The 16,999-nt window shown below is 31.2% G+C and overlaps 1 protein-coding gene across 9 annotated transcripts in view; it reads right to left on the bottom strand.

Annotated features, from left to right (window-relative positions):
- Positions 1-16,999, bottom strand: part of LOC119687571 (nesprin-1) — a 138,257-nt gene that overhangs the window by 97,928 nt on the left and 23,330 nt on the right. For all 9 annotated transcript variants that reach the window (XM_038101925.1, XM_038101926.1, XM_038101929.1 and 6 more), the window contains 5 exons: positions 7,107-7,168; positions 5,612-5,884; positions 3,178-3,341; positions 2,835-3,111; positions 159-2,765 (listed from right to left, as the gene is read on the bottom strand). In XM_038101925.1, coding sequence (XP_037957853.1) covers positions 159-2,765; positions 2,835-3,111; positions 3,178-3,341; positions 5,612-5,884; positions 7,107-7,168 — 3,383 coding nt within the window. The remainder of the gene's footprint in view (positions 1-158; positions 2,766-2,834; positions 3,112-3,177; positions 3,342-5,611; positions 5,885-7,106; positions 7,169-16,999) is intronic.

The following is a 16,999-nucleotide window of genomic DNA, read 5'->3' as shown; positions in this document are numbered from 1 at the left end:
TCCCTATACTTTTTATTTATTAATTTTTTTTTTTTGAAGGAATATATTAAAAGTTCATACCACAAGTTCCTTAAGCTGCATGGCAATTAAAAGAGTTTTTATGAGTTTGTGCATTTAGTGAATACAAACTTAAAGTAATATTGTTAATGAATGCCTACCTGGAAAACCACCTTCTCCTTTTCAAATTCTTCCATACTGTTAACCTCATTTACTATGTTCTTCAGACTGTTGTCCACGATATTCATCCATTCGACCATCTCATTGAACTTCTCATGATAGCTATCCCATTGTGCAGGTATTTGCTGTAGTGTTTTGCTCATCTCACCGATCTGACCAGAAACATGTTGCCATTGAGACCTTGCGTTTTTGTAAGCTTGTTCGAGGCTTGAGTCTGTTGGTTTTTGAGCTCCGTACAGTTGAGCCAGACGTTGCATATTTGAAAGACACTTTTCCATTACCGGAAAAGCATCTTGTTGCTGAAAGAATCTCTCGTTTCGCCTTAGTATCGATTCAACATCTTCATTTCGATTCAATGCTTGTTGCTCTAAATGCAACTCCTTTTCGACGCCCTTCAATGCATCGTAGAAGTTTGATTCATCAAGACGGAATTCAAGTTTTGTTAAATGCAAAGGCGCTTGACCAAGTACTGCTTGCCATTTCGCTTGTAGGTCTTCAACTTTTTGTACAATTGGTTGTTGTTCTGGCGGTGGTACAGTCTTAAGTAAATCCTGAGCAGATTGTACCAGATCGTACATCCATCGGTCATTTACATTTTCAAAGTAGTATTGCTGAGTTTCTATCACCGTCTTCGAAGTGATATGCTTTTCCGTAAGCATAGTTTCTGCTTGTGAGAGCCATTCACTTACAACACGTTCGTTTTCATTGAAATTGTTCCAACAATTAAGCGTGTCCATCAGACGTTGCTCACATTGTTGAGCATTTTGAATGACATAGTTGAATCGCTCGTTCAATTGTTGCATATTCTGCTCGACTTGAGTCGTGTCTATATTCTTCTCAGTAGCTACTGATTTCAACAAATTCTGGAATACTTTATTCTTGCTTTCTAACATAGAACGATAGTAAACAGTACGAGAGAAAAATATTTTGTGCTTATTGAGCTCTTCATTTAAAGTATCCCTGCCTCTCGACAAGGTATATGTGCTCAACAGATTTTCAGCTTCATTAAGCCATTGATTAATTTCTTTTTGACCCGCCTCAAGGGACTCCTGCTGAATTTGCAATTGATGGAAAAGATGTAATTTAGTAGGTATTTGTGCACGAACGCGCACTAATGCCTCTTTCTCCTGTTTTAATATTTTCATTGTTTTATCGACTTCATCTCTAGATAGATCCTGTATTAAGCTCTGGAAGTTTTTGCTTATAGTTTTAAATAGTTCCTCGTTATCATCAATTTCTCCAGCTAGTTTTTGCAATTCATCGCCATATTTCTGAATTTGTTCCATATTGCCTAACACTTTTCTTTGTTCTAGTACCTGCTCAGCATGGCGCAACCACTGAGACAGTTTTTCAAGACCTTGTTTATATTCTTGACGAGTACGTATTATATCACCCGCATGCATGTATTGCTTTGTGTTAGCGAAAAGCCGTTCAAATCTTTCTGATAAGCCACCGTGCTTTTGGCGCAAATTATACGCAATTGATTCTTCACAAGAAGCAATTAAATAATTGGCAGAATTAGCTAAACTATGGAATCTGTCTTTCCAAATACTAATATCTTGGAAGAAATCAAGACGCTCATCTTCGGAGCTGTCTACTTTCTTTTCGGCTAGATTCAACCATTCTTCGCATACAGGTGCTAACTGATTCCATGTTTTCCAACAATTCACAACCTCTTCTAAAGAATTTTGACAGCATTTAAGTTCCATTGACACTCGCTTCCAGCGTTCTTCTGTTTCAAACATGAAACGATCAATTTCAGTCACATCTTTTGTACTAATTTTGCCATCACGTTTGTACTCATCGACTACTTGCTGCATATCAACAAATGCCTTTTGAAATTCTTGGAAGATTTTATTACGTGAAACGAAATTCTTATATTGCTCCAATTGCTGAGATACTTTGTCTTCGTAACCATATTTACCACTCCAGCCTTTCATTTTATTTTCAACTAAATTAAGGAAGGCAATCAAACAACATTTGTGCTCCAAAAACTTTAAACGAATTCTTCGCTCAGCTGCTTTAGGTGGAACCTCTTGTAGACGTCGCTCCATATTACGCAGTTGCTCTATAGGAACTTTTTGCACATCTGGTGATCGCTTACCATTATCGAACATAGCGGTTATACGTGGCAAATTAGCAAAGAACAACTTATGTTCTTCCAGCTTTCTACTTATAACAGAAGCAGTTTCTTCATTCATCATGGTGGGAATTTCATTGTCGGAAAGTAATTTCTCAGCTTCAGCCAACCATTTGCCAACTATACCAAATTCACCAGGCAATTCAGAATCTAACAACCATAGCCAATACATCATTTGATATTGCACTCGTTGCCAAAGCTCGGTGATAATTTCCCATTTCTGACGTGGTACTTGCAAAAATCCACTTTGACTATCCATTAATTGTTTTATACGATTATAAAGTGGCAAATGCGCATCGACTTCTGAACGTGCAATTAAATATTCAGAAAAGTCACGGGGAAAAGAGTTATTATTAACCATGGGCTCATATTCAGCTACTTTCTCCAACAAGAAACGACGTAACTCTTCTAATTCCTGTTGTATATGTGAGGAATCCCGTGAAGCACCCTACAAAACAAGAACATAACATAAGCATATACAATAATTATGATGAGAAAAAAATCTAACAATACTTACTTTTGGTTCAGGATACTTGTGCAAAAATTGTGCCACATAGGTCATTATACTCTTCTCATCCGGCTTTTGTACATCAACATCTTCAGCATCCAACAATTTTGCGATGCCCAATTTACTTTCTGCTACATCGAAAGCAGTTTCCAAACGTTGGCGATTACTAGTCTTCTTTAATTCTGCTAAATTAACCAGATTTGCTTTAATGGCATCAATAAGTGCAAGAAATGCGACACCGTCTCTCCAACTAGCGCCGAAATCTTTCACCTCAACACCAATATCTCTGCAACAAAAAGTTTATTCAATCGAGTAATCTATAAATACATTAACCTATATAACATTAACTTACTTTGGCAAAGCATTCGTGACCCAGTTTAGCAAAGTTTTTCTGGCTCCCTGCTTCCATTTCTCAGCTTTTTGATCGCTGGCTGTTTTACCAACACTATCCAAAGAGCTAACCGAACCGCTTATACCGTGACCCAAATACTCAAGGTTGCGGCTGTTCTCTTCAATCTTGAAAATACAAATTAATGCGTAAGTTGTCAAGTTGTATAATTTCACATTTAGAACTATGAGTATATAGTATATATTTTTGAAATATTTAGTTATATGGTATACAGATTTATCAAAACCCGTCTCTTGAAGTAGCTGAGTCGAACGACAAGCATTTCATTCGTATTTTGTATCATCTAACGAACGAAAACTATTATTGATTTACCGACATTTTGGTGGTTTTTTTGGATTGGAAAATTAGAGGAAAGGAAAAATAGTACGTACTTGGTGTTATATAGTGCTCTAGTGAAGGGAGATAGTTACAGGATACTAGAGAAACAACTAGATAAAGTTCCGAAATATGTTATGATGTTGATATCTTTAGAGGTAAAATCTATAGAAACGAATTAAAAGCTTAGCTACTTTCGGTTTTTTTTTCCGAGATGATCAAGATTAGCAAGATAATAGATACACATACATCGGTCAATTCAAGCCTTTACTTTCTTTATGCAATTGTCAACTTACGTGTTCATCTACACGTGTTAGTTAAATATTTACTTACTCTTTAATCTGTTTGCTTAAATATTTTTAAATATATTCATCAATTAAAAATAACAAAAAGAGATATTTAAAATTTCGTGAAAAAACCTACCTGCGGAGCATAATCAATAACTACAAAAAACTTTTTCCGCCTCTTTTTACGAAGCTTGCATTTCAAAGAGATCAAAATCAAAAAGATATAAACAAAAAATTTACTTTATTGGTATAAGCTGTGGATTTTATGCATATATAAATAATATTAATAATAAAAATTAAAAACGAAATTCATCTTAAATGTATTAGTTTAGGTGCAGGCTTACAACACTACCGTATACTACTTGAAATTTTAAAAGTAATGCCTTAGTGCTCTAGAACTTTTAAAATCGAAAATCTCTGGTTTCTACACTGCAATGGAAATGATTTTCTAGAGTTTAGCTGGAGCGTAAAACTAGAAATTGGGTGACTACTGATATGGAAGGAAAGTGTATATCGAAAGAAAGAATTCTAGAGAGTAAATATCACAGTTCTATCATATTGAGTAGTCTAAAAAATATAGAACTTTTTGGTAACTTTTAAGTATTAGAACGAAATAATTTTGGCAACAGTTACTCTCTTTTGAAAATCTAAATTGTTATTAATCATCAAACATTATAATACAATAAACCTCACTCACTACACAATAAAGTTCGACATATCTGTTCTACACACTCTCACTCAAAAAAAAAACTCTCAAAAATAGTCTTTTTGCGAGTCCGTGATGAATTAAAATTAATTTGAACTATTTTTAAAGACCCTGATAACGTGTAATACAAAATAGATCACGTACAAGGTGGTGCGAGAAAAAGTAGAAGGATAAAAAGTATCACGACATGTGGTCGTGATGTACGTATATATTATCACCGAAAAATAATCTGAGGGAAAAAATATCCATTTTAAAGAAATTGACGACGAAGGATGAAAAGTGGATTGTATTCGTCAAAATGAGCACAGTTGCGCTGACACTGACATCAAAATAGGAGACCCAGTGTACTATACAGTACATACATTATAAACTGCTGCCATTTGAAAATATCATCGATTATGTTCTGTGCTGTTAGATGCTCACCATAATTCATCACAAAAAGAGCGTTTCTCTACCTATATAATGTTTATTTTACACCACACTATTTCTTAAAAGTGCAATGAAATAAACAATTATTAATTAACCTAAAATATATCGGTTGAAATCAAGAAAATTTTATTTAAAAAAACTGTAAGAGGTCAATACTTTCCAGACTTCACGGAAGACTCAAGGAATTTATGGAATAAAGTCTACTTTTTTTTACAAAATTCACTGATAATGATATGTATTACAATTTCAAAATAATTTATTATAGGACTAGCATTTACACAATTCATCAATTAATTAGAAATCATTATTAATGTCGAAGCTAGCTATCCTGGCCTTACCATTTCAATATTATTATTATCATTTCCCTAATTAGTATCGCAGTGTTCGATATACAGATAGGGCGAAAAGCCATTTATAATGAGTATTATATACTTATATAATATCTTTCAAAGACTTATTTTAAAGGAAAGATATTTAAGATGTACATTATTTATTAGCAAAATAATGTAAGGAATACGTATAATTAAGTTAGGCCGTGCTGTAAATTATAATACGAAAAATTAAAGAAAATACGAACAACAACATCAATAAGTATATTGATCAAATAATATAATTAATAATTCTTACAGTAAACACTTACTTGGAAATATAAAATAATAGTCCAAATCAAACCCAACACAACTGGTGGTCTCCCATCCACCAAATCGGCAGGGTTTATATTGACTAATTTAATCCGCTTGCTGGCTAAGAATTGTAAAGCAGTATTGGCGTTGCTAAGAAAATGAGGACGACGTAAAACTCGTCCTTTTTCTACTGGTAAACGCTCACCGGAAAGAACCTCTAAGAGAGCTATTAATTTTGTTCCATCTCGTAAATCGTTTATTAAGTCATCAACTCGAAGCGGAGGAATACGCTAAAAATACAAAAGAATTTATTTTATATTTTTTTTATAAATATTTCTTATTTAATCATTATAAAGTTGAGGTGAACTAAATATATAACTTAGAACCAGGAAATCGGACAACTAAGTAGGCATCACTTGAAGTCCAATATATATACGTAAGTACTGTATATTATACACATAAAAAAACCTTGACAATTTGTCAAGATTTTGGTATTCTGTGCTATAAATAAATTGTCAAGTTGACAAATGCACGACACATAATAAAATGCTCTTTACAAGCATTTTTTTATTGTTTGTACAATATTGTGGAAAATACTTCGTTTAAATGAAAGGAAATATTTTACTGTTACTATTATTGTTAGAAAAAGAAAATGATTAAAAAGGATATGGCATGCGAAATTTAAGACATCTACCTTTAAATAATGCTGAACGGCTACTTATATATATTTATATCTAAATAGGAAAGCGATCACAGTTTTAATGAAGAAGCATTAAGTTTTGTTGCCTATGATCAAATTCTGGGATTTTATTAACTGTTGACCTACGGGAGCATCTCATCTGCCAGTATACTGATGGATTTGTAGTACACATAACATAAAATAATACTGGCTTGTTGGCGATCAAGTTTACCCTCTGAAGCTCTGACTATTAACAATAGTTAAAGCTCCAAATAGCAAAAATACAATAAATTACATGGTTCTACCAGAATATGGACAGAAAGGGCATTTGGCGTTTTAAAGTCTCGCTTCAGATGTTTGCTAAAGCACAGAGTCCTACTTTATTCGCATGAAAATTCAGCTCTCTTTATTAGCACTTTTGTTATATTGTATAATATAACGACGAAAGCAAACATTACAGTGAATGAGATTGAAGACAATGTTGCAAAAGAATCTGATTATGTTTTTCATGCTATTGATTCGTCACAGTAGACAAGGTGAAGATATATTTCAACTCTTCTGATTCTTGTGACAAAACGCTTTTTACCATAGTGTGGTGAAAAGCACTAGGTACTTAAGCCTTGAAATTTGTCAAGATTTGCCCAGAAAAGTGAAAATTTTGAATAATTGTTAATACTTGACAAATTTGTCAAGTTCACAGAATAGGGAAGATAATGTGTCTTTATAAATTATTGAAGATAATGTAATTAAAATGTATATATAGAAAACATAAATAAACACATAGTTATGAGAATACATATTATATGTCTTATAATCCAGTCTTATAAACTTACCTTCGAAAGATATGAATTGATCCAGTTTGTAAATGTCTTCTTTTGAACACGCTCTTGCTCCTCTGTAAAACAAAAAAATACAGTTCTTAAAATGAAAAATTCAATATATTTTTATATTTATATATATATATATGTCCTAATATATTGTTAGGAGAAGGTATATATGACTTTTTAAGGTATCATGGTACATTAAGACAAATGACATCCTCATGGACATCAAGATTGATCCCATCAAAAAATACATAAAGGATAGAGCCCTGATATTATTTGCGAAAACTGACAGACTTACCAACACCGCGTTATCAAATCTCAAAATGGTTACAGGCTCCTCGGGGAGGTATGCAGATCTGAGATCAATTATTGCTTAGTCTGATAAAGTGATAAACATTAATCTACTAAAGGTGTAGAGAGGGGTTTTGAAGAAACCTCGAGTTAAAAAAGAGTATAAGTGCTTAAATGCACTAGCTCAAAACAGCTTCAACATAATAAAACATATAATTAAAAATATGAATTTTAAAAACTTTTATAGAACTACATTTTTCGTTTAAAATAACGATTTAAATAGTTAGATGCTGAGTTATACAAACTAACTAAAAAAAACGACGAGAAGAATGGTAAGGTGCGGTCATTTAAGGACAATAAGCAATTAATTTTACGTTTCGATGACACAAAAAAATTTTTCCACCATTATATAAATATTTCGGGAAAAAAAATATAATAATTTTAAGCTTAAGCTTTCGCCAAATGCTGGACACTTATAATATTTGTCATGCATAGGATTGTCTATTTGTTTAAGTGACCTACAGTAGGATTTCTACACTGTAACTCGGGCTAGTTTTAATATACTCCCACACCCTACACCAATCAATTCCGTTCTCTATTTTCAAAACGTTTTACATTGGCCTATGACTATACTATACTTTACTATACTTTACTTTGGAAGTTTTAAAGTACTCATACACAACCTTCTGAAGTTACCTATTCTCTAGATTAATTCGGTTAATTTGAATCTAATATTAGCATCGCTGAACAAAAATTTCCGTACTTTTTCATTTAACTGAAGTTATAATTTTGAAGTTACAAAACGATTTAAATAATTAGGGATGCTAATAATCGAAGTTTAGAGATGTTCTGCTATATTTGAAAGTCGCCTAACACACCTCATTACATGACACTCTATGATTACATAGGGTATTTGAAATGTTTTTTACTTGTTAAGAGAGAGATCTAAAACCTCATAATACCGTTTATGAAAGTATTTTATTGCCTACATTGATGGATATTAAATTATGTGCATAAATAAATAATTTTCTTCTTTAGATAGTTCGCAACCTTCGGATGGTAAGTTTTCAAAAATATTCTATTAATTTATATCTTCATGTGCTAATTATAGTTTATAGTTTACCACAACTATCCCGAGGATTTAATTTATCTCAGATTAATTGGTATATTGTCATTGGAGAAATAATATGTAAATAAGAATATACATATGTCAAATATAGATATATACATATGTACATACTTTTTTAAACAAATAAATTAAACAATAATTTAGTAATATGTAAATAAAAATGATTCATGAATTATGCATATTTTTATAAATATTTCTGTAGTTTTTAATCTTTAAATTCATATTTGCGCTTATAATGACAACGGATTATAATGACCAGATTGCGTTGGTCCCTTCAATGTCATTATGACCGATATTGGTACTTTAAGTGATATAAAAGTGATATGCATCATGTTTGTGTGTGCTGAAAATTAGCGAGCAGATCCTAATTTCAATTAAATCTATTGTAGAAAGTCAATTAGACTAGATAGTTTTGTATAGTTAATCTCCAAATATATTAAAATGCAATCCATATATTAATTAAATTGATTAAAAGTACTACATAACCCAGCCATCAGTAGACACAGACAACGTCATCTCTAGCACAGCATTATAAATCCATACAAGATTCGGAAAATATACCAATTAGAAGGTTCATAAATACAAATACCACAATTTCTTAATTTAAAGAGGATGACATAATACACAAAAGAATGTGAAGCACTGCCTCTTAACGGGTCTACGATAACATGGACATGACAATGTGTTTAATATATAATCACATTGCGTTGTTAACTAAATAAATACTCGTATGCAAGAAAGTTAATTATTTACTATTTAATTATATGACAAATCATTCTGAATATTTTTAGAAATCGTTAACTGCACATTAATCTTCCATTAATAGGAATAAAGCAACTTCATGTATAAGAAACACACATTTAAATAGAAATATTTGATTAAATTAGTTTTATCATTTCCACGTAAAAATAAAACAATTTTTTTAACTGATATAGTAAAAATAATTTAGATAAGGAATTTAAATGTGAAGTACAAAGTTTCAATTACTATACAAGTACTTGACATTTAACATATTAAGCTATATAAGTGCAACTATATAGTTAAAAAAGACGTGATTTAGATGTGAAAGACAAACAATACCATATAGCCAACAATAAACGTGCAAGTCCGCTTGGTGAAACAGTTTCTATAAATAAATAAATTATTGACAACAACTAGTATTGAGTCCCTTACCAACCGATTATTGTTTATCTTAAAGGTCAGAAACAGACTCACTACAGATATATTATTACAGATAATTAAGAATCGTGTACTAGTGATATCACCAACAAAAAAAAAAACGAATTGTAAACAACTCTTTTCTGAGAAAATTTAGAGTTAAAATGTATTTAAAGCAAATAGGTAATACACACATTGTTATATGTAACATAAATATTGAAATAACGTCTACTACCAATATTATATAGATTTAAAAACTTTTTGTAAACAGCGCTTTTTACACTGTCTAGCCATTCCGCAGTGAAAAATGAGAAGAAATCAAGATTTAGTTATTTGCAAACAGGTAATTGCCCGTTTTAAACTGCTGAAATAGCCTAACTGTTAAAATTGTCTTTGAAGACGTTATCTCCATAAATACCCATAGAGAGCGCCCGCATCAAAACACAATCCCAAAAACAGCAACGCTAACTGAACATACATAGGAAAGAGAATTTAGAAATAAAACAACAAATAGCAACTATGCGAAGATAGTAAATTTTATTTGAATGCGTGAGCTATGCAAGACATTTCACGCATCCAGTCTTCAAGACATGTTGAAGATATACAACAGTCTTTAAGCACTTTTCGCGCCTTGAAGATATTTTCGTTGACAAATTCATTCGTTTCCATCTAGAAGAAAGCATAATACACACACATTGTTAATAACAATTAAAAAACATATTTTAGTAATTACAACTTATTGGGAACAGGTGTTTTGTAAAATTTCTAGTCAGTTTTCTGAAAGAAATGAGAATAAACAATTTTCAATTTTCTGAAAACTGCCATTTGTTAACTTTTATATACTGATACAGGGATCATGATCCTATATACATACATAAACATTAAACGTAAACAGCTGTTTTGTACAATATCTGATCGCTATGGTGCGATCAATGAGAATATATCAAATGTAGGTTTTTTGTTGATTAGATTCGGTGATTAGAACCGTCACACACACATTATTATAAACGTTTCATTATCGTATATCACTGCATGTGGATATATTCATGTATAAATATGTATAAAATATACAACATATGTATAGAACATATAAGTGACATAATGTCCTTATGCAAAATTTAATTTGTTCCAGTTTGAAAACTGGGAGATAGGTGCATCGAAAAGTAGACAAATGGAAAAACAATTAAAAAAATTAGTTTTATGTTGCTGATTTATTTTATATATATTGTATATATATATATTATACATATTAAATGTTGTAGTATCGTAAACAGATTCATTGTACAATATTTATTCACGTTTGATTTAGAGGTTAGTTGTAGATATACTCAATTGTGTTTGGATTTAAGCACTACTATTGTGTACTTTAAAAAATTAAGATAGAAATCTTTAAACCTATATTTGCTTTCATTATTTTTAGCTTATTGTTGTTTTTTTAAAAGACTTATAATGCAAATCAGATGATAATATCAATTCTATAAGATCCTAATAGCTAATATATACATTTTTCTTTCAGATGGTCGTCCGCATTTTTAACTAATTGAAGTTAGGTTGGAGTAGCAGCCTGACGTACCTAATTTCAATTGAGCACAAATCCTTGTATTCATCGGTTGTAATATCACAAATAAATCAGTCCTCAATAAACAGGGTACTAGTTCGCAACGGTTCGGAGACCCTAATCGAACAGAAGATATTCCGCCGTTCAAATGAAAGCCAGAATGTCAGCCGTTGAGAACCGCCTAATGTCAGAAGCAAATACTTGCAATACTCAAGTAAGATACAGTTAATGTGTATCTATATTATTATATGTGTCTATTCTATTTTCTGTACCTTAAAAAAATGTTTAGGATGTGAAAAAGTTTAACCAACTTAAATCAACAACTTAAAGGTTAAAATTGAACGTCAAATATTAAATTTTTCTCGTATTCTTTTTAAACTATAACATAGACTAAAATCAAATAGTTTTAACATATTTCTAATTAAAATTTTATATATGTATATACGCATATATACAATAGTATTTCAAACAAGCTTAACTTACTATAAGATGTTCCAAAAACAGATTTAAGGAAGTTCTACACTTCATAGTTGTACATGGCATACGTATAGCACCGATAGTCTTAAAAATAGAGATTATTTTTTATTCAAAGTGAAACGCTAACCGCAACAGACGATATAGTATCAAATAATACTTACAGTTGCCTTTGCTTTATTGGTAAAAAAATGCTTAAAACGATCATTTACACATTTTTTTTCAAATCGTAAATTAATAAAGCGTTGGACCGCAACTATTTAAACTTGACTTTCAGCTTCGTTAGCACGTGAAGAGGCAAACTGCAACTGTTTTGATTGAATAATAAGCTTTGCGTAGCTCACAGGAACCCTTTTGAACAAATCGAGAATAGATCAGTTCGTCGTAAATCTACTAAAGCATAAACAACCTTCATACATGCCATAGCTATTGAGATTTGATCTGATCCAGCAGCATATGTGATACTGATTGAGGTGTAACTCAATCTGAATTTATCTGCTCAAAATTTTATATATCCATAATCGACGACCAAATGTTTTAGTGGTAAGTTGAAATTAATAAAAGCATCTGTAACTTAATTTGAAGCGTTCTCTTAATAAAGCCATATAAAATAACTTATACATATAATGTATTCTTTCTCAGTTTTAACCTACTTTTCGCCAAGATCATTCTTCCATTTGTTTTTGTCATTTCTGTAAAGAAGGTTGTAAAGTATTCTTACGAGTTAGTTTTCACGAAAGCGTTAAGGAGGTCCCAGGACTCTATGAAATAAGTCTATAGATTTTAATTTTGCACTATTGATTTAAGTTCAGTTCCAAATTTTTTGGGATCTACGAAATATTTTATTTCTTGCGCAGTCTGGTGAGCATATGATATCATTATAGCAATTCAGAAGATCAAGAATGCTACAAAGAATTTCTACACATAAGTACTAGTTACCTAAGTTCATTAAAGAATTTGCTAATCTCATTTAAAGAAGTTCTTCTCAACATTATTTGGAGAATCACTTAACATTTTGTACATTGAGTTGTAAGCATAAACACTAAATACGTGACGTTAGCATAGTATTATCATTAGTACTATTTAGTACCATTAGTATTATAGCATTATCATAGTACCTATTTGATAAATAGGTTATAAGACAGATGTGATGTTTTGTTCCAAGAAACAACATAAGTCATGTGGAAAACAGTACATTTGTTATAATTAAAAAGCAGTTAAATTGTCATGAAATATAAAACTATGTCATATTATTGGAGTATGCCCGATTTTTAGAGAACATAGAGTACTTTTTAATGACAAAGCTTTTCTGTGAAACTTAAAATCTTGTTAAATGGTTAAATGGCTATCTAATCTCAGAGCAGTCACTAGCCGTACGGGGCGATATGTAGATCTTAGATCAGTCATCGAATAATCGCGAAGCTTATGAGGAATACATAAATTAGTCACAGAGAACGGAGGGACTCTTTAGAAACCCCCCAGCTATGTTAAGAAAGAATAAAAGTGCTCAGTTGCACTAACTCAGAAAAACCTGAACATAAGAGAGTTGAAAAATTTCCATCATAGTTTTGGAGACAATATAAAATTAGATATCAAATAACAGGATATTTTAGGGACTAAAAGGGTACTTTAAAGAAAAAAAGCAATGTACAACCAAAACTATTTGGAAGAAATTGTTTTGAGATATTGGAAATTTGTTGATTAAGTGTTTTCTCCAATAAACAGTGCTCGTAACTTACCACTTCATGTTCTTCTGTAGAATTTTTTTCATTTCTTCGACTAAGACTCAACTTTCAAAATGAAAATGCTTTGAAATACAGTTCACTCCTTATGGCTACTTACTATTGATCTTGAAAGCATTTTAAGTCATATCTTCAAACTAAAGACCATAAAGACAGCTTAATGTTTTTAAAATACTTCAGATGTGGGGACCCCTTGGAATTAGTAGTTCAGCTCAGCACTGTTCGAACAGGTTTGGTTCACTCGCTAATTTGAATATACAACTTGTACTAAACTAAGCCATTCAAGTGTTGTCAAAGTTGCAATTTATGGCATTAACTCATAAACTCAGTTAACGTTAACGCTTAGCACTTAACGCTTAACGCTTAACGCTTAAGTTGAGTATTAGACCCGGTCACCAACAACAACAACAGCGGCGGCAGCAGCAGCAGCAGCAGTAACAGCAACAAACCGCAATTATAAAAAACGTTTGTTCAAATGTTTTTATTGAAATGCACGTACGTATCTACACACATCTCTACATATATCTACATATAACAAATGCTCAAATAAAAATACACAAAAAATATTGCGTATTAGCAACATATTAAATGAATAAAACAACAAAAAACAACAATAAACAACAATAAACGAGTAAATACGTTATGAAATATTCAAAGATGATCTCATGTTTGTTCGCAAACTTTATTCTTTGAAGTGCGAGTATCTGAAATAAAGTATCTTAACTGCTAAATACTAAATTAATCCAAATCAACTTTCAGCAACTTTCAGCGCTGCTAATTGTGTTGACAATTGTTGTTGCTATTGGTTTTATTGCATTAATATTAGTTGTTTTTTTAGTTACTGTTTTTTGCTATATCGATTATAATCGCCCGTTTCGAAATCGAAATTAATTATTAATTGAGAAGGCAACCGGCCGTCGATGAAATTGAAAAACAAGGCCAACGGTTCTAAAATATGGAACAAGCCATTTTTCACATACCGAACTTCGAAAATATACATAAAAATCGTTAATGTATTCAATTCAGTTCTCCTCTTCACCGCAATTTCTGCTTTATACCTTGTTATTCGTTCATGTACAACTCTATTCAAAATTACTCAATTCCACTGCCAAAATAGGGAGTGTCTCTACAGCAACAAATTACACCAAACATTTTAGTTGATTATTTAAATGTAGTTTCGTGTGTAGGATTTTTAAATTTAATTCCATTTTCAGAGTACCACAAAAAAAAAGGAAGAATATTCCATCGCCTACATAAAACTGCGCCGCAATAGCTGACCCCAAAGCAAAATAACCGCAGACAAGCTTTTTACAGAAACTTAAGATTGGAAAGAATAAGCAAGTGAGATATTCCTTAAATTATCTATTAACTTTAACAGTCGAAAATAACTTCATACAAGACGAAATAAAATTATTCGTTATTGCTTTTATCTCAATTTTTAGCTTTATCTCTGGATTATGGAACATAAAAAGTACGTACATTACTACAGTGATTATATTCTGATCACAGGAACATATTCTGTTACCAATGAAATCTCATTTCATTGGTAACTCATTTAATTCAATCGTCCTTTCTAAATTTATTTAATATTATAAGCAGAATGTTTTCGTTATGAAAATATAATAGTAACTACAGTTGTTATAACAAGAGACCCTTCAGAGTTTCAGAGAGACCCTTCAGAGTTTGTTGTTTATTCGTTTCACTAACTGATCCTTTCTTAATTAATTAAATGCTACAAACAGAATGTTTTCTTTATGATAAGTAATACAGTAACTATGATAAACATTAACAATTCGGGGCCATATCAGCGTCTTCAAAGTTAATTCTAATGGCTTGACTATCTTGTGAAGAATTGCATTAAATTGATTGCTATTTCTAAACTTCTCCAACTGATTCTTTCTAAATTTATTTAAGAAAATGAGCACAATATTATATAGCAAATGAGCATAATACTAACTGGATTAATAACTTCAGTTACTAAGAGTGAGTTGAACTTAAAAACGTGGGATCGTACAATTGTGCTGTAAATTACAGGTAATAGAATAAGCCTATTCAAAAGTTAAAGTTATTTATTGTGCAAATCAGACCTGCTTTGGAAATATAATAAGTACCCAATGAACACTTTAATGTATAATTCATACAAAAATACAGATTAAAGAATTTTTCATTACTTTCTGAAGACAATCTCTGAACTATTAATATCTATACCTATAACGTAGCCAGAACCGAAAATTTTCTAAGTTGTTCAATACTGAATAATGTATAAATCAATAATTGAAGTCATTAGCATAATTAATTTTATATTTTAGAAATCATTTTTCAGTCGTAAGACAGGGGTGACAGAGATGTTGTCAGCAATATGCACTTCCATAATAACAATAAAAAAAGTTGGCACATATGGAATAGTTTTAGTTGTTCCTATCCTATCCTATCCTATCCTATCCTATCCTATCCTATCCTATGTACCTTTCTTTCAAATGGAGTGTTGTTCGTACACCAAATGTCTGGAATTTTTACCTTTGGGGTGTTGTGTCAGGTCTGCTGTCTGTGGAAGGTGTCTCATAATGGCTCTATAAAATATTTTAATTTATTTAAAAATAGTAATGTTCTTACACATTTTTAATTTCTTCCTAACATATCTGATGTCTATTGTTAAATTAATAGCAATTTTTGATAATAACATAAGGAATAATTATTTATTTATTGATGTTATAGAATAATAGGCTAAAAATGAAGACCTTAAAAGATTAGCAATTCATAACTAAAAAGAAATATTCCATTTATATACATTTTTTTATATAAACTACTTTGAAAGAGTGGTGAAATATATTTGATCAACGAAGTCGGGTGTGACTCAAAGAGATTGCCGTCATTGTCACCTTTCGTTAAACCTTTGTAGGATTGTGGTACCTAGCAATAAGACAGCACCAATTAATATGTTAGCGACAAGTAAGTAACTCAATGTTTATTAATTATCTCCAGACATTATTGCAATTGCAACCTATCGTGAAACCTCTATAACTTCGTGATACACAGCAAGCAGAAATTGTATCTTATCGAGAAAGAAAAAAAAAAGGATGTCATTTATATTTTATTTTACATAAACTGCTACTTGTGTTCTTGGTGTAGCTTGAGACAATAGTGGTAGTTGTCGCTTTGTCGTCAATATTGAAAAATTCAATTTCCAATTGAAAGATTAATGATCTTTCAATTGGAAATGAGTGGAACGTAATACTAGATCACTGTTGGAACTAAACTGTTAAACTGTGACTTTATAAACTAGAATATTGAGTTTAGCATAAAATAGCATAATCATGTCTTCAAATTTTGATAAAAAATTTTTAAGAGACTGTGATAATTGTCAAATTTCGGGTAGTGTTGAATTGTTAAAGCAGCGTCAATATTCCAAGATGACACTCCAAAAGTCAACAGCGACTAATGATGGCTTTAACCAGATAATGAAAAAAGGTGGTATAAAAAAATTGACAACATTTGCATGATTAGAATTACTTTTGAAACAAAAATAAGAATTTTTACTTAAAAAATCTTT

This window comes from Teleopsis dalmanni, chromosome X (genome assembly GCF_002237135.1).
Source record: "Teleopsis dalmanni isolate 2A chromosome X, ASM223713v2, whole genome shotgun sequence".
In the NCBI taxonomy this organism is placed as follows: Eukaryota; Metazoa; Arthropoda; class Insecta; order Diptera; family Diopsidae; genus Teleopsis; species Teleopsis dalmanni.
This window is presented reverse-complemented; position numbering and strand designations above follow the sequence as displayed.